The sequence below is a fragment of the Chanodichthys erythropterus genome, chromosome 17 (assembly GCF_024489055.1).
Source record: "Chanodichthys erythropterus isolate Z2021 chromosome 17, ASM2448905v1, whole genome shotgun sequence".
Lineage (NCBI taxonomy): Eukaryota > Metazoa > Chordata > Actinopteri > Cypriniformes > Xenocyprididae > Chanodichthys > Chanodichthys erythropterus.
Window position 1 is genome coordinate 5,876,712 of NC_090237.1, and position 27,460 is coordinate 5,904,171.

Consider the following 27,460-nt stretch of genomic DNA (forward strand, 5'->3'; position numbering starts at 1 on the left):
CTGGTCTAAACGGGTCATTAGCTGGTCTAAACGGGTCATTAGCTGGTCTAAACTGGTCATGAGCTGGTCTAAACTGGTCATTAGCTGGTCTAAACTGGTCATTAGCTGGTCTAAACGGGTCATTAGCTGGTCTAAACTGGTCATTAGCTGGTCTAAACGGGTCATTAGCTGGTCTAAACGGGTCATTAGCTGGTCTAAACTGGTCATGAGCTGGTCTAAACGGGTCATTAGCTGGTCTAAACGGGTCATGAGCTGGTCTAAACTGGTCATTAGCTGGTCTAAACGGGTCATTAGCTGGTCTAAACTGGTCATTAGCTGGTCTAAACGGGTCATTAGCTGGTCTAAACTGGTCATTAGCTGGTCTAAACTGGTCATTAGCTGGTCTAAACTGGTCATGAGCTGGTCTAAACGGGTCATGAGCTGGTCTAAACGGGTCATTAGCTGGTCTAAACTGGTCATTAGCTGGTCTAAACGGGTCAATAGCTGGTCTAAACTGGTCATGAGCTGGTCTAAACGGGTCATTAGCTGGTCTAAACGGGTCATTAGCTGGTCTAAATGGGTCATGAGCTGGTCTAAATGGGTCATTAGCTGGTCTAAACGGGTCATGAGCTGGTCTAAACTGGTCATGAGCTGGTCTAAACTGGTCATTAGCTGGTCTAAACTGGTCATTAGCTGGTCTAAACGGGTCATTAGCTGGTCTAAACTGGTCATTAGCTGGTCTAAACGGGTCATTAGCTGGTCTAAACTGGTCATGAGCTGGTCTAAACGGGTCATTAGCTGGTCTAAACGGGTCATTAGCTGGTCTAAACGGGTCATGAGCTGGTCTAAACGGGTCATTAGCTGGTCTAAACGGGTCATGAGCTGGTCTAAACTGGTCATGAGCTGGTCTAAACGGGTCATTAGCTGGTCTAAACTGGTCATTAGCTGGTCTAAACTGGTCATGAGCTGGTCTAAACGGGTCATTAGCTGGTCTAAACGGGTCATTAGCTGGTCTAAACGGGTCATGAGCTGGTCTAAACGGGTCATTAGCTGGTCTAAACGGGTCATGAGCTGGTCTAAACTGGTCATGAGCTGGTCTAAACGGGTCATTAGCTGGTCTAAACGGGTCATGAGCTGGTCTAAACGGGTCATTAGCTGGTCTAAACGGGTCATTAGCTGGTCTAAACTGGTCATTAGCTGGTCTAAACTGGTCATTAGCTGGTCTAAACTGGTCATGAGCTGGTCTAAACGGGTCATTAGCTGGTCTAAACGGGTCATTAGCTGGTCTAAACGGGTCATGAGCTGGTCTAAACGGGTCATTAGCTGGTCTAAACGGGTCATTAGCTGGTCTAAACTGGTCATTAGCTGGTCTAAACTGGTCATTAGCTGGTCTAAACTGGTCATGAGCTGGTCTAAACGGGTCATTAGCTGGTCTAAACGGGTCATTAGCTGGTCTAAACTGGACATTTGCTGGTCTAAATTGGTTAAGACCTGGTCTAAACTAGTCATTAGCGGTTATGACTTGCACCAGCTAATGACCAGCTACCACGTTCCAAAATACAGCTGCTTTTCCTTATTATTAGCAGGAAAACTGTCCTGATTGAATCTGATTGAGACTTTTCCCCCAGCAAACACAAAGCTCACAAATGCTGATTGTTATTAATGGTGAATGCATCAATGCATTTTCAGGAGCTCTCCTGCATTTAAATTACTGATAAAATAAGACAGCAGCAGCACAACAGTGTGCATTTAACAAATGCAAACAGTCCTGAAAAGACAAATGCCTGTCACACAATTTTCAGGGTAAGGTTTCTCTATAAATTGCATTCAGTCTATTATAATTGTTCTTACCCTTATTTACTGTGAGATTTTTCACCAAAAACAGTTGGCAGACGAGAATTTCCCGACCAAAATCGAGTCAGCTAGTGGGACGTCACATTTATAAATAAATAAACAAATATTCATTCAATAATAAGCAGCAAACACAAAAACTGTCTTGCTTCCTGTGGTCACTCGGGTCTGGGTGAATTTTAAAGGTTAGTGAAGTGTTTGGCGAGCTCTTTTCAGTGTCATTCAAAAATTATACACGCTCGTTGTGTTGAACGCGCTGTGGCATTTCTGGGTCTCCTGATGGAGAAAAGCACTCCGGATGCATCAAAAACCCTCTCAACTGCTCTGAACCAAGCTATTATTTGTGAAGAACAGCACAAGGGCCAACACCACTTCATTTGGACTCAACACTTATCCTCTCTCTCCATCCTCTCAAAATGTGAATACTGAAGAACATCCCCACCCCCTCCACCCCAAAAAAATCATCCAAGATGCAAGGACAAAAATAAAATCCCCCTGTATCCCAGCGTCCTCCAGCTCCTACAAAGAACGCCAGAGCTGGAGGCGAATCTGAGGATGGATGGTATTGATTAGCCGGAGCCGTGGCCCACATCCAACTGGAAATACACCGACCAACCTTTCAACTACTGTTTCTTTTTATGCCAAAATCCATTACCCACATACACCAACACTGACGGCTGGGAGAGAACCAGGTTAATACATGCATTCTGGGTAAAAATAGAGCAATACAAATGCTCTTGATGTAGGTTTCTAAGCAATGCTGCTGCTTGAAATACGTTAGATACCAAACGTTTAAAAACTTATCAGTCAAAGTAAGTCTCTTTAGGCCACCAGGAAGCTGTTTTCTACGACTGCTTGAAAGGAGAAAGTCTGAAATCTCGAAAACTGTTTGCCAATATTATATTTTACTAAATTCTGACAACAATGGTAGCAAAACTTTTCTTTCTTTTGCCCAACTCACATTAAAATTCACCTTTCACTATATATATAAAAAAAATGTATATTATATTTTAATCTATAGAAATATAATATACAATTATATATAGGCTATATATATATATATATATATGAATCTATAATATAAATAATATATACATATGTATTAAATATATTTATTACACATATATAGTTATTTAAAGATTATATACTTATAGAATAATTAATTTTATACAATAAAAACTTATTCTATAAAATGTAATATAAATATATATAAATATAAAAATATATTACCAATAATATTATGCATTATATATATATATATATATATATATATATATATATATATATATATATATATATATATATATATATATAACACACATTATTTTAAATTAGAATAAAATTAAATATAAAATTATATATATCAAATTTATGTATAAAAATAAATAAAATATAATTATTTTATTTATTAATTAAAAATATATTACAAATAATATAATATTATACGTATCCCTATTATATATATATATCCCTCTCTCTATGCTACATTAAAAATACTAGAAATAAAATACTAGCAAAAAATAGGAAAACATTATGGAATAAATTCTAGAAAATTGAGGGATAATCACCAGCGCATGGAAGGAGGAGACAGAAAAGATGCCTAGTCGGCCCATGGCCAGTTTGGTGGGACGGGAGGCGAAGGCCAGCAGGCGTTTGGGGTTGGGAAGCTCGCCACCCTGCAGGCTGGACAGGTAACAGCGGAACCGAAACAGATCCATGTGGAACTGCTCTAAATTCTGCTCCCAGAGGAAAATCTGTGAGGAAAAGAGAGAAAAGGTTATTGGTTAGAACTGCAGGCTAGCAGCATGTGAGAGTTGTCAAAATGATCATTTCATTCTCTTGAAGATGTCTAAAAAACAAGATCAAAACATTACATTTAGCCTAAAGGACCATCGCTTGATATCTAGAAGCTTCCGTGCCTTGTGTTTGGTCTGGTTTGATCTAGTTGTCTAATAAAATGGTGTTTCAAGGGCAGTGGAGTGGGTTTATGCACCACGCCGTCTCCTCCCAGCCACTCTGGGACGAATGTTTTTTTGGAAGACGGCGGAGGGGGCAGTGGTCCAGGCAACTCACAAAGTAGCAAACAACAGCGCCACACATTCCACTGGCAGCGAGGTCTGGGACTCCGCAGGAACTCAACCCTGCTGCCATTCACCAGGGCACAATGCGTAACCCGACGCTGCCAAAATTAAATACCCACACAAACACAAATGCACAGGCACCCTCCTCCTGATGGGCTGTGGGCCATTTAGATCCTCGTTTCATGAGTAAACATCCGATGAGGGGAACTTGAACTTTTGCAGCAAGTGTGTGCAGGGAATTGTTGTTCTGTCAACATTGTGACAGCATCAAAATTACAGTGATGAAAATCTGCAGATAATACAGCGCAGAGTGAGCAAACGCCGAGAATGTTTGTGTCTTAATGCTTTATGATAGTTATGATATTGATACAATAATTAACAAAACAGCACCGAAAGTCTATTCGACAGCTATGTAAAACGAACACTTTTTCTCCTAACCAGATGCAAGTAATAACAATTTTGAATGTCAAGACTGTCAAGACTAGTTTCATCATATTGTGCCCACAAATTCATAAATAAATATGTGCATGTGTGTGTGTGTGTGATATACAATGCTGTTCAAAAAATTGGGATCGGTATGATTTTTTAATGTTTTTAAAAGAAGTCTCTTCTGCACACCAAGGCTGCATTTATTTGATTAAACTAAATAAATAAATAAAACTTTAATATTGTGAAATATCATTACAATTTAAAATAACTGTTCCCTTTCGTGGGAACTATCGACGCTACGTCGTTGACGTGATGGGAATCCTCTGTGTTTTTGTGTTCGTGAAGCACCACTGTATCCAACCAATGAGAGAGAGAACGTGACGTCATAGGCGGGCGACGTCGCGGACTATAAAGCACGCCCAAAAACAGAGAACGCTAGCTTCTGTTGTCTTCAGTAAGCGCTATCTGTATCTTGTCTGTCTTATTTACTGTTGTCTGTCTACCATCTCGCCAGAAAGTGATCTCTTTGTCTGAGGACAAGAGTTTCTAACAAGTGAAATAGACACATAAAAAAGACATATATATATATAAAATGACGGAGAAAAGCCAGCGTTTCACTAAGTGTGCACCTCCTTGTCCGCGATTCATCGTGGAGGGAGATACACACGAGATGTGTGTGAAATGCCTGGGAGTTGAGCACGCACAGGCAGCTCTTGAGGGGGCTGTCTGTGTGCACTGTGAGCGGCTCACTCTCAGGGCGCTGCGCTCACGCCGGGCGCTCTTTGAGGAGGGCGCCGCGGCGAGTGTTCCCCGCGGGTCTGGTCCCGCTGCTGCCGAGGCACAGCGAAGGCTGCACTCGTGGGGTTCACAAATGGATCTAGCAGAGGGGGGAGAGACGGGCTTTGCCTTATCGCTCCCCTTACCTGCTAGATCTAGTGTCTCTTCTTTGGTGGTGGAAGCACGCGCTGCGGTTTCTTCCCCCCGAAGAGAGACACCGATACTGAATATATCTTCCTCCGAGGAGGTTGATATTGAAGGTATCGAGGGTGGAGATGAGGGACCGTCATCCTCATCTCCAGCCCATGAGGAGCTTGCTGAGGTTATGGCCCGGGCAGTAAAAAAGTTGAATATAAACTGGCCCGTGGAGGAAAGCGTTCCCAAAATAAAGAGCAAACTGGACGAACGCTTTCTTCCAGCCAGGTCATTGCCTCAGCGTCGGGGACTGCCGTTCTTTCCCGACCTCCACGCCGAGGTGTCGAGGTCGTGGAACAGACCCGTGCAGTACCGTGTCTTCAGCCCGCAAACATCCATGTACAGCAATATTAACGGGCTGAAACAACACGGTTATGGGGCGATGCCTCGGGTTGAAGAGACGCTTGCGAGCTATCTCTCGCCCGAGTCTGCATCGTCCCTGAAATCCCCGACATTGCCCACCAGACCATTAAAGCAAACATCAAATCTGGTGGGCAAGGCTTACTCGGCAGCGGGTCAGGCTGCGGCGTGTCTGCACACGATGAGTATACTGCAGGCATACCAAGCTGATCTGCTGGGGGAAATTGATGAAAGTGGGGAGGTAACCTTTGAGACAATCCAAGAGCTGAGGAGAGCCACGGATTTAGCTCTCCGTGCCACCAAGGAGACGGCCAAGTCAGTGGGCCGCTCCATGGCAGCACTGGTGGGCACGGAGAGACATCTGTGGCTCAATCTAGCTGACATAAAGGACAAAGATAAATATGTCCTCATGGATGCGCCGCTTTCCTCCGAGGGCCTGTTCGGTGACGCAGTTAATACTGTCGTCGACAGGTTCGAGGAGGCAAAGAAGCAGAAGGCGGCGTTTCAAAGGTTCCTCCCTCGAAAAACTCATCCCCCTGAGGCTGCCGGGCGGGGGCAGCCTCAGCCGACAGCCGGCTCCTCGGGGCACAGACCCCAACAAAAGGCCAGTGTGGCCGCCCGTGCTCCCCGCGGAAAGCTTGGGGACCGGAGCGTGCTGCACAGCCGAAGCCTTCCGGGGGTAGGGCGGATCTGAGGACCGTCATTATTTCCCGGAAGGCTTCCCAAAGAAATCCTGACGCTCGTGGGCCAGGGTTTCTGAGGGCAGCCCCCTCCGAAGGGGTTCGACGATTAATTTCTATCGTTCCCCTTCGGCGCCCTCAAGGGACTGTTCTGCCAACCCTGCCACCCAGTGTGCGACAGGGCGCAGCAGTCCCTGTCGATCCTCCGAGGAGGTTCGGCCAGCACGTGATTCGTTTATCTGCCGGTGCGCCGCGTCAGATAAACGAGCCAAGTGCTCAAAAAACACCAGAGACCAGTCTCGAGAGGCTGGTACCCTTAGTAGATCATTCAGAGGAGTGGAAATGTCTTCCGAATGTTTCGAAATGGGTGCTGTTCATAGTAGAACGGGGGTACAGAATTCAGTTCGGTTCTCTTCCCCCCAAGTTCAGTGGAGTGATTCACACTGTGGTTGCTCCAGAGCAGTCTCTGGTTATGGAACAAGAAGTTGCGACGCTTTTGCAAAAAGGAGCTATAGAAAGGGTTTCTCCTCCCAGCAAAATGTCGGGCTTTTACAGCCGCTACTTCATTGTTCCAAAGAAGGATGGAGGGTTGCGTCCGATTCTAGATTTACGCATACTAAATCGATCTGTAAAGAAGTTGAAGTTCAAGATGCTTACACTCAGACAGATTATTCCACAGATCAGATCCGAGGACTGGTTTGTGGCGATAGATCTGAAGGACGCGTATTTTCACATATCCATCCATCCTTCTCACAGGAAGTTCCTCAGGTTTGCTTTCGGGGGCGAAGCATACCAATACAAGGTTCTTCCCTTCGGCCTATCACTGTCACCCCGCACGTTCACGAAGTGCATGGATGCAGCCTTGGCTCCGCTGAGACTCCGGGGCATCCGTGTACTGAACTATATCGACGATTGGTTGATATTAGCTCAAACGGAACGTCAGGCAGTTCTACATCGAGATGTGGTTCTGTCGCACATGAAAAGGCTTGGGTTGAGGCTCAATGCCAAAAGAGTGTGCTGGTCCCGAGGCAGGTTGCAAACTACCTAGGTGTAATCTGGGATTCCACCACGATGCAGGCGCAATTGTCCCCTGCTCGTGTGGATTCCATCCTCGGGGCCGTGAAAGTGAAGTTAGGCCAGTCACTCACTGTAAAACAGTTTCAGAGACTGTTGGGTCTGATGGCAGCTGCGTCCAACGTTATTACTTTTGGCCTTCTGCACATGAGACCCTTACAGTGGTGGCTCAGGACCAAGGGGTTTTCCCCGAGGGGAAATCCTTTTCGCATGATCAAAGTCACGCGGCGATGCCTTCGTGCTCTGGTCATGTGGAAAAAGCCTTGGTTCCTGTCCCAGGGACCCGTGTTGGGAACTTCATGTCGTCGCGTAATGCTTACGACAGATGCGTCCCTCACGGGCTGGGGAGCGATCATGAGTGGTCGCTCAGCTCAAGGTCGGTGGGATATACACCAGGCCTCCTGGCACATAAATCGGCTGGAGATGCTGGCAGTGTTTCAGGCTCTGAAACACTTCCTATCCGACCTGAGGGGCCACCATGTGTTGATCCAGACAGACAACACTACGGTGGTCTCTTATATAAATCACCAAGGGGGGCTGCGGTCTCGTCCACTGTGCGAGCTAGTCAGCCGTATCCTCCTTTGGACCCAGGGGAAGTTACTCTCGTTGAAAGCGGCGTATATCCCAGGGTATCTGAATATGGGGGCGGACGCCCTGTCGAGGCAAGGCGCGAGTCCGGGGGGAATGGAAGCTCCACTCCGAGGTAGTGGAGCTCATATGGAAAGTGTTCGGTCGAGCGGAAGTCGATCTCTTTGCCACAGAGGAGTCAACCCATTGCCCTCTGTGGTATTCTCTGAGGCACCCAGCTCCTCTGGGGTTGGATGCCATGATACAGACGTGGCCGAGGCGACGCCTGTATGCGTTTCCCCCAGTCTCTCTGCTCCCGGGAGTTCTGGACAAAGTACGCCAGGAAGGGGTGCATCTAATATTGGTGGCTCCTTGCTGGCCAACGAGAATTTGGTTTGCGGACCTAGTTTCTCTCCTTTACGGCTCTCCTCTGGAGCTTCCGTTCAGACAGGATCTCCTGTCCCAAGCGGGCGGCACGATCTTTCATCCCCGTCCAGAAATGTGGAAACTGTGGGCCTGGCCTCTGAGGGGGCAAGACTCATAGATTCTGGTCTCCCAACGGAGGTGGTGGAAACCATCCTTCAGTCCAGGGCTCCATCTACAAGGAAGCTTTACATGTATAAATGGAATGTGTTTTCTACATGGTGTAGTCATCTCAGAGTGGACCCGGTCCATTCTTCTATTAGCCATGTGCTTCAATTCCTTCAAGGAAAACTGTCAGAGGGTCTAACGTACTCCACACTAAAAGTGTATGTTGCTGCTATTTCGGCTTACCACATTTCTATGGAGGGTGTCTCGGTAAGTCGAGACCCCTTAGTTGTACGCTTCCTTCGTGGCGCACTGAGGTTGAGGCCCTCAGTGCGCCCAAAATCTCCGACCTGGGACTTGGCCATTGTGTTACAAGGGTTGGCTGAGGCGCCCTTTGAACCTTTGGAAGAGGTGTCGGACAAAATGCTAACATTGAAGACTGTGTTCTTATTAGCCATTTCTTCATTGAAAAGAATAGGTGACCTTCAAGCTCTTTCGGTGTTACCATCATGTTTAGAGTTTGCACCAGGTATGGTTAAGGCCTTCCTGCATACAAGGCCTGGTTACATACCCAAAGTCCCCACCAGGGTCCCAGGTCCCATTGTTCTGGAGGCTTTTTATCCCCCTCCGTTTACTACACCGGATCAGGGGAGACTTAACCTGCTGTGCCCAGTGAGGGCGCTGGATACTTACGTCCACAGAGCTGCCCTGTGGAGAAAATCTGACCAGCTTTTTGTATGTTATGGGTCCCCGAATCGGGGGGGCCCAGCCTCCAAACAAAGAATGAGTAAGTGGGTGGTTGAGGCCATCACACTTTCTTATAGAGCCTTAGGGCTCCCGTGTCCTTTGAACATTAGGGCGCACTCAACAAGAGGTATGGCGGCATCAACAGCTCACAGGTCGGGTGTTTCCCTGGCTGATATTTGTGGTGCTGCGGGGTGGTCATCCCAGCATACTTTTGTTAGGTTTTATGACCTAAATGTTAGTATTACTCCGGGTGCTTTGGTGCTACAAGATGGCAGCCAGGCACTCGGAGGCACGGCATAGTTGGGACAGCGTTCCCATCACGTCAACGACGTAGCGTCGATAGTTCCCACGAAAGGGAACGTCTTGGGTTACGAGTGTAACCCTTGTTCCCTGAGTAAGGGAACGAGACGCTACGTCATGTTGCCGTACCTCCTGCATGCCTGGAGCGCTTCCTTCAGACATATCACAGAAGCTAGCGTTCTCTGTTTTTGGGCGTGCTTTATAGTCCGCGACGTCGCCCGCCTATGACGTCACGTTCTCTCTCTCATTGGTTGGATACAGTGGTGCTTCACGAACACAAAAACACAGAGGATTCCCATCACGTCAACGACGTAGCGTCTCGTTCCCTTACTCAGGGAACAAGGGTTACACTCGTAACCCAAGACGTTTTCTATGTGAATATGTTGTAAAATATAATTTATTTCATTGATCAAAGCTGAATTTTCAGCATCATTACTCCAGTCTTCAGTGTCACATGATCCTTCAGAAATCATTCTGATTTGCCGATTTGCTGCTCAAGAAACACTTCTGATTATTATAAATGTTTAAAACAGGATTCTCTGATTAATAGAAAGTTAAAAAACAGCATATAGTGAAAAGTTTTGGGTCAGTAAGGTAAAGACATTTATAATATTACAAAAAATTCAATTTCAATAAATGCTGTTCTTTTGAACTTTCTATTAATAAAGAGAAATGAGGAAAAAAAACTACTGAGTGCAACTTCAACATCAAATATGTTCTGATTGTGATTGATTTTGCTGCTTGGTGCCATATTTCACTTTCAGTGGATGATCTGACTTTGAACATGTTGGATTGTAGAGCTTGGACAATAAATCGATGCATTGCGATTCGTGGATTGATTCTGAGATTTTCCGAATGCATCGTGATTCTCTCTTGAATCGATTCTGAGTTTAGTTTTTAACAGCAGATGGCGCTCTAGGCTAGTTTTTAACCGCACACTCAAATGCTCATGAAGAAGAGCGCTTGTGCATTCGGCTGAGAATGTATTTGCATTTATGATACAAGATTAATGTAAACAGCCCACTGCAAACACCCTTGTGCTTCATGTCAACCTTTTCGAACTTTATGAATGATTATTTTATAGAAAGTTCATGTGGTGTGTGTAAGGAATTGGAAGCAAGCAGAATACGGCTGTTTTAAAGCAAGCAGTGCCATCTGCTGTTAAAAAATAAGTTCAGAATCGATCCAAAATCATTTCTCGATTCCCGATGCATCTATTTATTGTCCCAGCCCTATTGGATTGTATGCAATTTAAACATTGTAAATAACCATGAATGACCTGCTCCAGAATGGTCTTTCTCTTCTTGGAGTCAGTGACAGCAGAGAGCTGCATATCTCCCATTTTCTTCATCTTCTCATCCATGTCGATCTTCTGCTCCAGCTTTCGTATCTCCGCCCGCAGCAGACGCACTGTGTCCTCGCGGTGATGCTGCCGAGCGAAGGCCGCGGCGCAGGCTGAGTGGATGGCCGTGATCCAGTTTTCAAGCTCTGTCTGACTGCAAGTCTACAGAAAGAGGTGAGGGATCAGAAGTTAAACAGCATATTAACATACTACTATTTATGTATACTGTGCACGGTAGCCAAATTCTCTGTATGCAAGGAATAGCTGCTATTCCACCTGGTAAACCACAGCATCCCACAATGTAATGCACTCAACTTGACTTTTCATTCTCAGAGTGATAAATAAAGTTATAAGTAGCAAATAGCTCAGAGTTTTGACTTTCTGTTTTGGACTAAAATGCTAAACAAATGTCACTTTTTTTTTGGCATACTACTGTTAATTTTGACATAATGCACACTGTAAAAAATTACATGCATTAAGCAGATGCTTGTATCCAAACTGACTTCGTAAGAGGAACAAATGCAATTTGTAAAGAGTCAACAATAATCATAATACTCAATACCAGGTTTATTAGGCAACTAGATAGTTGTATATGGTGTAATAGTATGTTACTATTCCATTCTGAACATAATAGTGAATCAAATATTTATATATGAATCGGTCAGTTCAGTATTAGTATATGAAAAGTGGTTTCCACAGGATGTTCAGTTACCTGAAACAGGAAGGAGTCTCCAAGCGAGTTACTCAGGCAGAAGACGAAATCTTTTTTGGGGTGTTCCGGGACGGCCTGGACGATGCTGTTCTCAGCCCACACTGCATGTTTAGGGATGCTGTTGTGATCGATGCCCGATCGCCCGTCTGTCTCGTAGAAAAACAGAGTGCATCCTGGGAGGACAAATGAAAACATTCACTCAAGCATCATAAAGTAGTTAATGTGAGTTCAATTAACACTGCAGACTGAGTCACTGTTTCCAGGGGAACGGGAGCAGGTTATCCAATAGATTGGAGTTTTACGGCTTTATTGATTGAATTCTGCTCTCCAGTGGCCAAAATAAGAAATGCAGCACTGCTTTCTTCAATAAAATCCAATATAATGTGCACAGACTTATTGAATAGTTTTTTTCAGCTTTGATTTTATTTTGTTTTCACACTGCTGGAAAAGATACAGAGCTTTCTAACATCAATACTCTTACATAGTGTGTATCAGTTACATCGTCAAGGACCCAGTTGGAGTCAGTAAGATCTTTCTTTTTCTTTTTTTGGAAGGAAATTAATACTTTTATTCAGCAAGGACAAATAAAAGTCATGTTTTTTTAATAGAATACTGCATTATTTATTATAAATTATTTATCCGAGCACATTCATTTGCCTCTTAATCTTTGATCAAAATAACTTCCTCGTCCTCTTACAGCTCATCTCTTCTCTGATGATATTTACTAGCGCAAGGGCGGGGCAACCTGTCAATCACATGAGATCCACCAATAGCAAACCACAACCATCCAATCAACTCCACATGGACAAAATCAAGCCCAGCCCTACATTTGTTCTTGTACGGGAAGCAGTTTCACTCGGATTTATGTCACAATAAGTAAAAAAGCACTATTGCAACTTAAGTTTCATGAATTTATTCTAATATGCAGCAATTCAGCATATTAGAATGATTACTGAAGGATCATGTGACACTGAAGACTGGAGTAATGATGCTGAAAATATATACATATATTCATAGAAAAGAATCATCTTTTAAATTGTAAAAATGTTTCACTTTTCATTTTTCATATTACTGTTTTTACTCCTATTAGTAGCTGAAAACATCAAATTTGCCAGAATATGTGTGTCAGAGGTGACTAGTGAATGATGGGCGTTTTAATGCTGCAGATCTTTTTCTGGACCTACCCACATAACACAACACAACAAACATAATCTTCCCTTTCTCTTTCAAATGCTTTCACAGGAAGTTGCAAAACCTGTTTATGGTGTCAGTTAACCGCTCACATCTTTCAGAAACACCACACACACACCTTTGAGGGACACCCAGTAGCTCTTCCACTTGCGGCGAGGGGCGAGCTCCACTTTCTTGCTCTTTTTATGCACCAGGAAGTTTTTGACGGCGAGGCGTCCGGCTTTGCGCACCGTACCCTGTACGGCGGCCACGTTCAGGAGCGGGTCCGTGTGGTAGGCGGAGCTCAGCGTCACGCTGCTCTGCTCGTCGCTGAACGCTGAGCTTCTCTCCTCGGGAACCTCCGCCGGGCTCACGTTCTGCTCCAGCTCCTGACGGAAGTTCTCATAGACACCCTGATCAGAGACACACAGATCTGTTATCACCGTACAGATGCTAAACTGCATCACAAACGTACAAATAACATACAAATCACTTGTTCATAGTTTGTTCTTAATGATAACATAAAATAAAATTGAAGAGTTTGGTTCCAAAACGCGATAAACGCCAATTTTTAAAAAAACGGAGTTTCCGCCAAAATAAGTATTGTATGTGTTTGGTATTGAAAAGTCATTCATTCATTTTGCGCAAAATGCAATATCTGTCATGTTATTCTATCATGTTTAAGAGATTAAGAAGATGAGGCACTCGAGTCGGGACAGCATCAAACCTCTGTCACAGTCCCCAAAACTGAATCATTGACAGATTTTAAAAGCTGTTTTTAATACCAATGTGCTCGGCAAATGTGTTTATTTGAACTGTGTGGTGGCGCCAGATACTCTTTAATCAATAATGAATGACAAACAGAGACATAATTAATTTATAACATTAACGAGATGACTTGTTGAATTCATTTTGGGAGCGACGACTGAATGTATTTTTAGTCAAATGCCTGTATATAAGATTAGTATTGACAAAGTTCAGAGGCTGTCATATATGTGAATCAACTTACTTTGCTGTGTATTTTCAATATGAAAAATAACTTTTATATTGATATTGCATTTTGAAAAAAAAAAAAACGTGTCATGGATTTATTGCATTTTGGGAAAAAATAATCTGTTTTTATAATAAACGTTTTAAAATCAAAATGTAGATTTCAATTTTTCATTTTTTTATAACCAAAAGATGTACGGAAGAGGATTAGGGCCAAGCAATAATAAAAAAATAAAACCATCTCGAGATTAAAGTTGTTAAATTTCAAGAAAAAAATCGAAATAAAATGTTGAGAATAAACTCATTAAATTACGAGAAAAAAGTTGTTAAATTTCAAGAAAAAAGTCGAGATAAAATGTTGAGAATAAACTCGTTAAATTTTGAGAAAAAAGTCGAGATAAAATGTTGAGAATAAAGTCATTAAATTAGGAGAAAAAAGTCATTAAATTTCAAGAAAAAAGTCGATATAAAATGTTGAGAATAAAGTCATTAAATTAGGAGAAAAAAGTCATTAAATTTCAAGAAAAAAGTCGAGATAAAATGTTGAGAATAAAGTCATTAAATCAAGAGAAAAAAACTAGTTTAATTTTGAGAAAAAAGTCGAGATAAAATGTTGAGAATAAAGTCATTAAATTACGAGGAAAAAAGTTGTTATATTACGAGAACAAATTTATTAAATTATGAGAAAAAAAGTCGAGATAAAATGTTGAGAATAAAGTCATAATTTAAAGAGTTTATTCTCAAAATTTTATCTCGACTTTTTTCTCAAAATTTAACAACTTTAATCTCAAGATGGTTTTATTTTTTTATTATTGCTTGGCCCTGATCCACTTCCGTAAAGATGCTATGTGAAAGTTTGAAACAGAAAATAGTGGTTTTCATCTTGCTGCCTTCTTGGTAAAGAAAACACCTTTTTACTCAAATTAATCAAAATAGAGTTATTGCATTTTAGAACCGAACTCTTCAAATATACCCTATTTACTTCCTTAATTAAAGCCTATGATATCTTTCCTAATATTGCATTAAAACGTAAGAGAGTTGGGTGCCTCTCTGAAATATCTTAACATTTTATTTATCAAAATGTCATATAAAACTATCCACCTTATTCCTACGCCCCATGATGCTTTGTGCCAATTATGGGAGTAACTTCAGTTAAGCTGTAAACAGTCAGTGAAAGACTCGCTCTATGAACGCAATAATACTTTTTGTTTTTAAAATGGGACAATGAGATGACATTATTCTACTCACCCTTCAATAATTGAACATTAAAAGGACATTTAAAAGTGTAAAAGCATCAACAAAGTCCTTTCAACAGACCATGAAAAAGCGCCATGCTTTCCACAGCAATAACGGACGGGTTAAATACAACTGTAGTGATATATATCTGCATTATGTAATATATGTTGCCTTAATAAAAATGTTCATGAACTTGCGTGCGTGATACTATTTCAAAGTGATTTCCATCTTATTTACAGATAATAAATTGTATTTACCTGTGAAAACAAACCTGGAGAAAAACGAGAGATTCTTTGTGCATTCCAGTGAATTATTAATGGGATATATCGTAAATTATATCGGGAGAATAGACCACAAATGTGCAGTATCTGTTGTCCTTTTTCATACTATTACAGCGGTATGCAAAGAGACAAAATAAAATAATCATGAGGATAGAAAGCAGCGACTGAAAAGAGCTCTTGCCATAGATATTCTTGTTATAACATGTTACATTAAAATGCCAAGCATTACGTTATTCTCATGATTTCTGAAAATAAAACATGAAAGAAACATTGACCGCTCATTCAGTCAAACTGACAGATAAGCTTTATTTGTAGGGCAATCTTATGATTTGAAATTATTCGTTTCAGTCTTTTTAAATGGAAGTTCCCCAACCCGGAAGTGCAACCTATAATTCAAAACACAGTAGGCTAGTCAGGAATAAGGTCAATAAATTGTATCTAAAAAACAATTAAAAACATTAAAAATGACGTTAGATGCTAGCATTACATCTATCTGATGTTAATCCGTATTTACTGATATTCGGATGCAACAGAAGAACTGAAGTAAACAGTAATAAATCATTTTGCCCACCTGTGTGCCGTCTGAGGGTCCCGCTCCAGCCCCGCTGCTGCTCCCACTGTCGCTCCCGGTGAAGGCGCCCCCTGCTGACGTGGAGTATACGGAGAACGACGCAGACATGGTCTTGTAGCGGCGAGCCTGATGCTGAGACGCCTCGCTGTCCCCCGTCAGCCCATCGATACCGCTGTCCTCATAATCACTGCCGTCTCCTGCCGTGACATCCTGAACCACACAGGTAGAAGGTCAGTGTGAGATTCACGTACTGCATAATTCGCTTTTCAGAGTAAGTTTGTTTTCAACAGACTGAAAGAAATAAAGACTAAGATAAACGTGGCTCTTCTCCAACACATCTTCATTCCTCCTACCTGCAGCACGTCTTCAGAAGCAGAGGACATGCTGAAGTGAACATGTTACAGGCGGTGACGTCAGTCTGAGAGACCACAGCACTGTCTGAACCGTGTGTGTCGAGTTATAGTGCTGTAAACTTTACTGTACAATACCACACTGTACTGCTGCTGGGGAATGATGGGATATTACCCACCAAACCCGGCATCTAGCGGGAGTCACATGACTGGACTGTGCGACCTGGCATGCCATTCATCTTCACCGATGGTGCCTCACAGGGAGGGAGAGTCACAGTGATTTTCTGTCTTTATCTTTTTCTTTGTTGCTCTAGCAAATACCTACATGTAACTGAAACACTTGCGTATGTATATGCAAGAAATATATAGGCAAAAATAAATCTAGACCTCAACTCTCTCTACCTTTTCTCCTCATTCTCTCTCTCTCAATCTCGTTCCTCTGTCAGTTACAGCTCATTAGCATGACAAAAGAAGCGAGCTGTTCTCACAGAAGTCTGACTCCAGGATCTGGATCATCAGGAAAAAACAACCACCAACATATGGACAATGTGACAGTCCACTACCCACAATGCACTATGGCTGTCAACACACGTCAGACAGGATGACAGTTAGTACGTCTATAGAAAAGCACTGTTGTGGTACAATAGTACAGTGATCTTACAGTTTTTTTCAGTCGCTAACAAGCATTGTTCAATACTGAAACCACATTTTCAAAACTCTTCACACAGTCAGAAAAAAAAAACAGAAGTCAATGCAGATCAAACTGATTTTTCATTGCCTTCAGACAAAATGCATTCAGTGACCACACTTTTCCCATTCATACTCCACAACATGCAAAATACTGTGTATTTTCAGCACATTTTTCTAATGCTAATGCACTGCATTCAAAATGATTAAAAACACATTCAAAACAGAATGATGGCAAATTCCAAGCATTTATGCAGTAATTATTTTAAAATATTCTCAATTTTATAGCTAAAAATTTAAAAAATTATCATTACAAGCTAATTGCAATTTTAGCTGAAATTCCACCCACTCCAAAGCAAGAGAGAGAGAGAGAGAGAGCAGACTAGAACCACCACTGTAATTCACTATAATGAACAACTACACATGCTGTTACAATAATGTGTAATATGTATTTTATTTATTCTTTTTTTATTATCAGTGCAGCCCTGGAGTATTTTCCCTCTTTTTTCACCTTTTGGTTATAATTTTCAAGTACTATATTCATATAAAAAAAATAATTTTGATTAATTCGTGTTACAAATGCTTTCAATAAAGTGAAATTGTGTTACAGTATTCTATATGATGAACTGCAATAAACAGTACATGTCTTTAAAAATGACTGTACATGTACAAATAACCATGGTAGTATAATGGCATTTCATTGTAATTTATCTATAAATATATAAAACATGAATACAATTGAATTTTATGGATTTTTTATGTTTGGAAAAATATCAAATATAAATACTTTAATACATTTTTTTTTAAATTATTTTGTATTTTTTTATATTTTATCTATAAATATTCAAATATTATTATTTTTTATAGTTATTTGTTTTTTGGTTCTTTATCTATAAAAAATAAAATATAAATACCACTAAATTATTTGTTTTTATATACAGTCAAACCAAAATTTATTCAGAACATTTCATTTAATTTCATCATATTTTATTACCATTTTTTTAACTATAGTGAATAAACTGAATTATAAAAATAAAATAAATTATAAAAAAATGGTAAACTGTGTCAGAAAAAAAATTATCTTAACTATGTCAGATTACACTTAAGCAAAACATGGTCAGGTCAAAGTGTCTGAATAATTTATAATTCCAAATTGTTATTAATTTTACTGGTAGTCCACTGTGTGAAGAATTTTTGGGTATAATATGTCACAGTTTACTTTATTTTGCTATCCTCACTTACAGAAATGAACTATAGTGTCCTGCACCAACTGTGTGTGTGTGTGTGTGTGTGTGTGTGTGTGTGTGTGTGTGTGTGTGTGTGTGTGTGTGTGTGTGTGTGTGTGTTTGTGTGTGTGTGTGTAAAATATAAATATAAATACCATTAATTTTATATCTATATATCTATAAAAATATAAACAAATTATATATATATTTTTTCCCTTGTTTTTTTTTCAATTATTATTATTAATATATATATATATATATATATATATATATATATATATATATATATATATATATATATATATATATATATATATATATATATATATATATAATTACCATTACATTTTTGTTAGTTTGCACCAACAATTGACTGGGTTGAAATCTAGTGAAATCATAACACTGTCCGATGTGGAACAATAGTGGAGTTTGTGTGAACTGAACTCACACAAATGAGTCATTCATATGTACAGTCTCTACATGAGGAGATTCTGATGGATTCTGGGGGATTAACCGCAGCGAACATTCACAGCAAGACTGAAATTCCCTACGGTACACCTACACTAGCACAACATTACACTCACATTCACACAGCACACCTACAGGGCATTCACTCTCAAAGAGAATGACTCTAATCATTCAAACAAAGTCATTCATTTTCAGTGAGAGTTGCCAATTTAACAAGTATCCTCAAAGTTGTACAGAGTTCAACTTTATGTAAATGTCTAACATGATGCGGTGGTGACCAGTTGGAGAACAACTGCACTTCACTTTACTAAAATATGAAACATTTTCTGTTCAAATCAGTTTCTGTTCTGTTTTCACTTAGTAAACTAGACTGAACAGGATAATATTTCTTACATACAGTCAAACCAAAATTTATTCAGACACCTTGATTCATTAATTCACTTTATTCACTACAGTAATAAAATATGACAAGATCTCAGAGTTAAACTGTGTCAGAAAAAAATCATCTTAATTATGTCAGATAACACTAAAACATGGTCAGATCAAAGTATCTGAATAATTTTTGGTTCCAAATTTGTAGCAGTTTTACTGGTAGTCCACTGTATGAAGAGTTTTTGGGTATAATATGTCACATTTTACTTTATTTTGCTATCTTCACTTACAGAAATGAACTATAGTGTCCTGCACCCACTAGTAAAAATATATCAAAAATATCAAAAAGTAATTTTTGGTTTGACTGTAGTTATTATATTCCATATATTTTAATTCTCACAATAAAATGTTTATGTAAAAATATAATGGTATTTATATTTTGTATGTTTAATAGATAGAACATAAAAAAATAAAAATAAAATAAAGATAACATATAATGGTATTTATATTTTATATAGATAAAATCTAAAAAGTACCAAAGATTAAAAAAATATATATAATGTATTTATATTATACATTTTTATAGACAAAACACAAAAAAATACTAATTATGAAAATATAATAGTATTGTTTTATACTTATAAATATGAAAAATTCTAAATAATTAGAAAACATTTTTATTTATATTTTACAATTGTATAGATCACATTTAAATGAGTTTTTATTGATATATTCATTTTATTTAAAGTTTTAGTAATTTTTGTTGTGTGCTTTTGTCATTTTTATTAGTTTTTTTTTATATAGGTCTATATAGTTTTTATTAATTTTTATTTCAGGTTTAGTTTTAGTTATTTTAGTACATCAAGTTATAAAAATAAGAAATGCTGTGTTATGGTGAAACAAACAGAAAATGTTTTTTTTTTTTATGGTTTTAGTTTTAATATACAATAATATCCCTGGATACAACACAATTACATTATTTGGAGTATAATATTCGGTAACATGGAGCAGGGACCAATAGGAGTCTAATAAGATTTCACTGTGGGCGGGGCTAGCCAAGCAAAACTCACCTGTATGGTTTGTGCCCGCCTCCCTTGCATTACTCCTTGATGATTGGTCGGTCCCTCCGACAGACAGTGAGACCGGCGGCAGGGCAGTGTGTACGCGCCGTAGGCGGCGCCATCGTCCTCGCAGGGCGAGATAATTTTATCCTCGTCACCTTCTCTGCTTGTAGTGCCACCCTTGTGCCATTTGGCATAGCGTCCATGTGTCGGCCTGCAGGTGGGGCTCTTCGGTCCGTAGAGCTCGTCTAAAGAATTGGCGCGGGTCGAGTCCAGCAGCTCCTGAGCAGACGCCTGCAAACGGGCTTCACAGTCTTCGGGCGTGTCTCCGATCTCCTCCGTGCTGGTCAGGTGCTCCTGGCTCAGGTCGGATAAGGACACCTCCAGCGAGTCCTCCCTCCACATGTCTGCAGACTTGGAGCGTTTCTTCTTAAAGCTGGACCCCTCTTGGGAGCCGTCCCGTGTGTGCTGGACTTGAGTCGTGTCCTCTGGTGGCTCGGCGTCGGCCGGTTTAGCAGTGACGGTGTGGGACGGTGTGGGAGAATGGGCCGGATGATTGTGGAAGGACATGGGTCGGAGATTCATGGCCACGCGGTCCACCCAAATTGGACCGCTGAAGTCGGGCAGCATGTCCGAGTCGTTGAAGGGCTCCAGGCCGTGGTCGGCCAGCGACTGAGGGATGCTGGGAGTGCTGCTGGAGCGGGTGCTGGTCTCGGAGTTGCGGTGCTCCGGCTTTCCAGACGGCGTTCGGCGGGAACAATACGTCTGCTTGCTGGACAGACGGAGCGAGCGGGACATGTGCTTACGGGAGAGGTGCCGCTGACCGTCTCCATAGTAACCATGGCCGCCGCTATGACTTTCTGAGTTACCCATGGCTCAGTATCTGCAGCAGACAAAAAAAATATAAAAATACACAAGTGATGAAATGAAATTTAAAATCTGTTTTAATGAAAATTGTGGATATTATACAGTACAGTCTAATTATGAATAAAATTTATGAGCTGGTTCATTTTAGTGAATCGTATAACGTGTAGTTAAAGATAGATATTATGAAATTTATAAGTATTATTTAAGAATGTAATACTTTTAAATATATGAAAATATGAATGAAATATAATAACACTTTTTTTAGATATATAATTAAGGCCAATTATTGGATTGCATTTATGCTGCCTCTGAAAAAAAAAAAAAAAAAAAAAAGTCTGTGTAAACAAACCTTTTAGTGTATAAATACAGTTAAAGGTTTGTTTACAAATTATTTGTTTATAAATTATTATTAATTATTATTGAAATATATATAAAGATAGATTTATAAATTATTAGTGAAAATGTACTATATTATATATATATATATATATATATATATATATATATATATATATATATATAAAATATAAATTTTACATAATAAAATAAAAACAATTGAAATTAATATATAAACATTTTAATGTATTAATATATAAAAAATTTTATGTATTTATTATTGAAATATACATAAAATATATTTATAAATTATTTTTGAAAATGCACTATATATATATATATATATATATATATATATACATTTTACATAATAATAAAATAAAAAATAAAAATATTTTCCATATATAGACAATTGAAATTAATGTATTTATATTTATAATGTATTTATAAATCTTAATGTATTTATTATTGAAATATACATAAAAATATTTGTGTAAATTATTATTGAAAATGTACTATATTTTTCTACTATATATATATATATATATATATATATATATACATAATAATAAAATAATAAAATAATAAAATTAAAAAAACAATTTCCATACAATTGAAATTTTGCATATATATACTTTTTTCATTAATAATAATTCAAGCAAAAGGTATGTTTACATACATATTTATTTGTTTATTTATTTATTTTACTTTTAGAATTACATACTTAGTAAGCTTTAATATAATACATCACATAAAATTAATTTTGATATATTTATAAATTCATTCTTAGTGAGATCATATTCACCCTGAATGCATAGTGCCATTCATTGAGTCTGACAGGTACAGCACGACTGTTTCTGATATTACCTGCGGTGTGGCAATGACATCACAGTCATGATAGATTTCACTCTGCATACAGATCAGCTCCTACCACCATGCCGTTCGTGGCGTTATGGATGACTTCCAAAATCTGAAAAAAGAGAAGGCAAGAGAGTTATAAATTTGCTATTCAAAATTATCCAAACACAGCACTTTCTGAGGTGGTACAAGGGGAAACGCTGCTGTGGGATAAAATTAGACTAACCGCCGAGAAATATGACAGAATTAGAACTGAAAGAGCGATTGAAGAGATCCGCGGCTGTGGTTGGAGACCACACATGTTCAGGCGCTCTGGACAGCTTCAACAAACGCAAGATGACGGACTTCACTCCGAGCCGGCACATGAGAGGCTGTGCGTGTGTGGTCGCAGATATATCCACCTGCGGTTACTGCTGCTTCCAATAAACAGCAGCATGAATGGAAATATATACACAATGAAATCCAAAAGACACATTTTTCATTCAGTATGAGAGAGAGGTCGGTTAGCACACACTGCTGAGTGTTCTAATGAATAGCATGCTTGAAAATTATTCAGCTAAAAACAAACACCCCAGACATTTATATGCAGTGGAGAGACATGCACTAAATTTCCTGACACATACTGATCCGGCGGCATTAGATTCGCTAGAAACACAAAGAACTCCCTCCACTGAGATTAGTTTCATGATTATTCTGAAGATTCTGAAGTAAAAAGCCTATTCATGCAGAATTTTCACAATGGATCCCTTCATAGCGATAATCAACCATAAAAAAATAAACAGTAATATCACCAGCTCATGGTCAATGAGGAATTGCAGCTCCAGACACATGACTTATATGTTATGATCAGTGTTGGGGAAAGCATTACAATATTGTGTTACTCCTTAAAAAAGTAACTAATTGTGATACCGAACATTATTTATATAATTTTTACCTCTAATACACCACTATGTCCAACTTCGTTCAGCTTCCTGTTAGTGAGGTCTGATCGCGCTCTGACAACGGAAGTGATGTCTCGCGCTCATTGAAGTATATGGGTGAGACATCACTTCCGTCATCACAATGCGTTTTTTTGACCTCACTAACAGGAAGCTGAACGAAGTTGGACATAGTGGTGTATTAGAGGTAAAAATTATATAAATAATGTTCGGTTTCTCGCACAAACCGATCGTTTCGTGTCTTAGGACATTAATGTGTCGTCACGAGCCGCAGGTTTTAATTTTGATTTGTCTAAGCAAGTTTTATTTACTGTTATAGTTGAAGTTCCCATCTACTGCTATTATTTGACTGACAGACGGCAACGGTTGCAGTTAAAAATCATAATTTGCGTTCGACTGAAGAAAAAAAGTCACCTATATCTTGGATGCACTGGGGGTAAGCAGATAAACATAAAATTTTCATTTTTGGGTGAACTATCCCTTTAAAGAAGCCTCGTTTACTGAAATCACATGACTTTGGCAGTTTGATACACTCTCTGAACCACTGATTCGAAACAAAAGATTTGTAAAGCTTCGAAGCTTCATGAAGCAGTGTTTTGAAATCGCCCATCACTGGATATTGTTGAAAAGTCGTTATTTTGGTTTTTTTTGGTGCACAAAAAGTATTCTCATCACTTCATAACATTAAGGTTGAACCACTGTAGTCACATTAACGGTTTTAAATATATTTTTAGTAGCTTTCTGAGCATCGGGTTTCATCAAAAATATCTTAATTTGTGTTCTGAAGATGAACAAAGGTCTTACGGGTGTGGAATGACATGAGGGTGAGTAATTAATGACAGAATTTTCATTTGTGGGTGAACTAACCCTTTAAACACCATTGACTGTCTCGCGTTTTGTAACTGATTGTCGCAAGTTTGAAAATGTGCATGTCTCCATTTGATCTGACAACACTTTTTAGTTCCAATCACAAAGCTATCATATCATTTCGGAAGATTTAGAATGTGGTTTTTGTATTCATATAGGATAGTAGCTGTATGCACTGCTTTTATGATGCTTTTTTGATTGTTTTTGGACCTTCACAGCCCATAGTCAAAATATGCTCTCAAGAGCTGCCCTGAAATAATTTAAAATATCTTATTCTGTGCTGCACAGAATACAGAAAGTCATACAGAATTGGATCAACATAAAAAGTGAGTAATTGATTAGAATTTTTACTTTAGGGTGAACTATCCCTTTAAGCTCAATCAACATTAAGGCCCTGATATACTTCAAGTGAAATCAAAGAACAAACTAGTGTGATGTTATTTCAAACCAAATCAGGCCAAAACTAAATTCAGTTCAAGCTCATTTCTGGAGTTTGGAAAGTTTGCTTTGGCTGGTAAACACCTTCAAACTACCACTGGCCCAAGGTGATGATGTAATAGGTAGGTGTGGCTCTAAGGCTCCGCCTTCTCTGACGTCTAAATCTTCTCTGGTTCACTTCTTCTGTTCAGTCTGTCGAGGTCAGACGCGAGTAAAAACATGAACACACTGGAGAGCTGCTTTACAGCAGAAACTGAAGCTGTAATTCTAATTGGAAGTGACACTAACACTGGTTTTTCATGTTTAATACTGTAAAGCTGCTTGCTTTAAAGCAATATATTGAATAAAGTGGTATATAAATAAATGTAATGTGACATGACTGGAGTGCTGAATTGCAGAGCTTGTGCAAACATATCCACGTCAGTAACATTCACTATCATTATACCACTGTGAAGTATTTCAAACTCTGTAAGTGAACAAAGAAAAAGAACTTCGCCAAGAGTATATCAGGGCCTTTAGTTTCAAGAAGTAAATCTCTGTGCTTCCTATAGACGACAGGAACCAGAGGGATCAGTTTGGAGCTGTTTTAGATTCTCTCCTATACTGTCTTCATTCTCTCTGTCTCCTGGCTAACACACCAGAGCAGATCTGGGGTCTGTGTGCAGTGGAGCTGAGAGACGGTAGTGAAGGCTCATGACGGTGCTGCTCACTCAACTGCACACAGAACCGAAGCATCAGGACCAGAACACAGAGTTCTTGTTTGGCACATTAAGAGCCGAGAAGCTGACAGGAGACATCTGAGGAGAGCAGAAACAAAACTAGGTAACAAGCATTTGATTTGCATGCGTGTCTCATCTGTTTCTCATTACTCTCATTTTTAGCTATATCCTGTAGTAAATAAATGAATAGTGCAAAAAGAGAAAGCTTTGTATTGTTTTCCAGTAATATTATCAATGCATCCATTAAACTAGATCAATTTAAATCAAAAGCAACATTTTTAAAACAAGAAAAAAACTAATCTTAATATCATATAAAATAATTATATAAAAAAAAGTCTCCTATCTATGTACCTTTCTCACAGTCTCAACGTTTTGTTTGTACTCTGACCTCTTCTGTGGCGAGTCATAAAATGTGACGGAATAATTGCATCCCGTTGCACGATGGCGCAAAACTCCAGGAAATGTAAACACTGAGAAATTCTCCTGTGTCTCCGTGGAAACAGGGCCAGCTTTTCACTGATGGAGTGGGGTATACACATGCTAGCGTAAACCATTAGGATAACACTAAAATAGAAGGCACTTGAACACAGGGCCAGCAACATCCCTGAGTGCTCGGCCAAAGTTCTCACACTACAGCAGCTGAGAGCAAGCGTTCATGGGTAAAAAACATGCAATTTCAGAACATCAGCTCGATGTGCCCGCAGGCCTCAGGCTGTGATTTAAAGAGCTTCCTACATCATCTGCCCCATATATTAATAAACAAATGTGAAAAGGTTATAAAACAATCTTCCACCATCATGATAAATCTACTTCCAGTTAAAAAGAGAGAATCCTCGGATGGATGGATGGATGGATGGATGGATGGATGGATGGATGGATGGATGGATGGATGGATGGATGGATGGATGGATGGATGGATGGATGGATGGATGGATGGATGGATGGATGGATGGATAGATAGATAGATAGATAGATAGATAGATAGATAGATAGATAGATAGATAGATAGATAGATAGATAGATAGATAGATAGATAGATAGATAGATAGATAGATAGATAGATAGAGGCCCGGTTTCACAGACAGGGCTTGGATTAAGTCAGGATTAGGCCTTAGTTCAATTGGGGCATTTAAGTAGCTTTTATAAATTTGCCTTAGAAAAACTACTGGTTTGCATATTGAGACAGAACAATGGCACTGATCTATTTTAAGATATGCAAGTTGCTTTCAGTTAAAACAGCTCAAACATGGATTTTAGTCTGGGACTAGCTTAAGCCTCGTCTGTGAAACCGGGGGATAGTCTCTCCTCTAAGTGAAGACATAAACCATCCCATGAGCCTGTTTAGCTGTAACTAATGGCCGTGTCGTGCCTTAACCAACACAAATCAAAACACACAAGCTCCCTCGACAGGGAAAATAACCGCTCTATATCACGAGACCATCAGGATACGTCACACTCACACACTCTCCAGCGGGAGCAGTCGGGCATGACCCGTTCATGGAAGAGCTGATGAATGCTGAAGAACAGAGGAGGACAAAAACAACTAGATAACTGCAGTGGTCCTTCTGTGATTCAAACTGAGTGCATAAATATGAAACACAGTTTTTACATTCATTAGGGTTCATCATTTAATTCATCAGTAATGTTTTCTAAGTCAAGCAGCACTGTTACTAGTACTCAGAGCATGTAACTCATGTAAGCAACTGTAAAGTAACATCACAGCAACTTCAGAATACATTCTAAAAACACTCAGACCACCATAGAAACACCTTAGCAACCACCCAGAATACCCTAGCAACATCAAAACAACATTATAAATAATTTACTAATACAATTGGGGGCTCGTACGGGATTTGAACCCGGGACCTCTCGCAAAAAAAGTCTGTTATTATTATTTCATGGACCTGAGCTAATGTGAACTAACAAGAGTAGTATATTTTATTAAGTAAAATTAACAAAGTATAATAAATACAGTAACAAATGTATTGCTCCTCATTACTTAAAGATTTAGTTCACTTCAGAATTAAAATTTCCTGATAATTTACTCACCACCATGTCATACAAAATGTTTATGTCTTACTTTCTTCAGTCGAAAACAAATTTAAATTTTTGAGGAAAACATTCCAGGACTTTTCTCCATATGGTGGACTTCACTGGGGTACAATGGGTTGAAGGTCCAAATTACAGTTTCAGTGCAGCTTCGAAGAGCTCTACATGATCCCAGATGAGGAGTAAGAGTCTTGTTTAGTGAAACGATCATTTGTGGTTAAAAAGTATATAAATTTTATAAAAAAAACTGACTGATTGTTTCGCTAAGCAAGACTCTTATTCCTCATCTGGGATCATGTAGAGCTCTTTGAAGCTGCACTGAAACTGACATTTGGACCTTCAACCCATTGGTTC

At 39.5% G+C, this 27,460-nt stretch overlaps 1 protein-coding gene across 2 annotated transcripts in view; it reads right to left on the minus strand.

Annotated features, from left to right (window-relative positions):
• Nucleotides 1–27,460, minus strand: part of tiam1b (TIAM Rac1 associated GEF 1b) — an 81,787-nt gene that overhangs the window by 40,059 nt on the left and 14,268 nt on the right. Inside the window, exons 2-8 of one of the 2 annotated variants that reach the window (XM_067364917.1) lie at nt 22,105–22,207; nt 20,044–20,917; nt 15,871–16,080; nt 12,932–13,205; nt 11,623–11,795; nt 10,848–11,072; nt 3,399–3,584 (exon numbers count right to left, since the gene is read on the minus strand). In XM_067364917.1, the coding sequence (XP_067221018.1) occupies nt 3,399–3,584; nt 10,848–11,072; nt 11,623–11,795; nt 12,932–13,205; nt 15,871–16,080; nt 20,044–20,907 (1,932 nt within the window). In that variant the 5' untranslated portion in view covers nt 20,908–20,917; nt 22,105–22,207. Of the gene's footprint in view, nt 1–3,398; nt 3,585–3,704; nt 3,834–10,847; nt 11,073–11,622; nt 11,796–12,931; nt 13,206–15,870; nt 16,081–20,043; nt 20,918–22,104; nt 22,208–27,460 lie in introns of those variants that run through there. The other variant, XM_067364916.1, reaches the window with a different exon arrangement.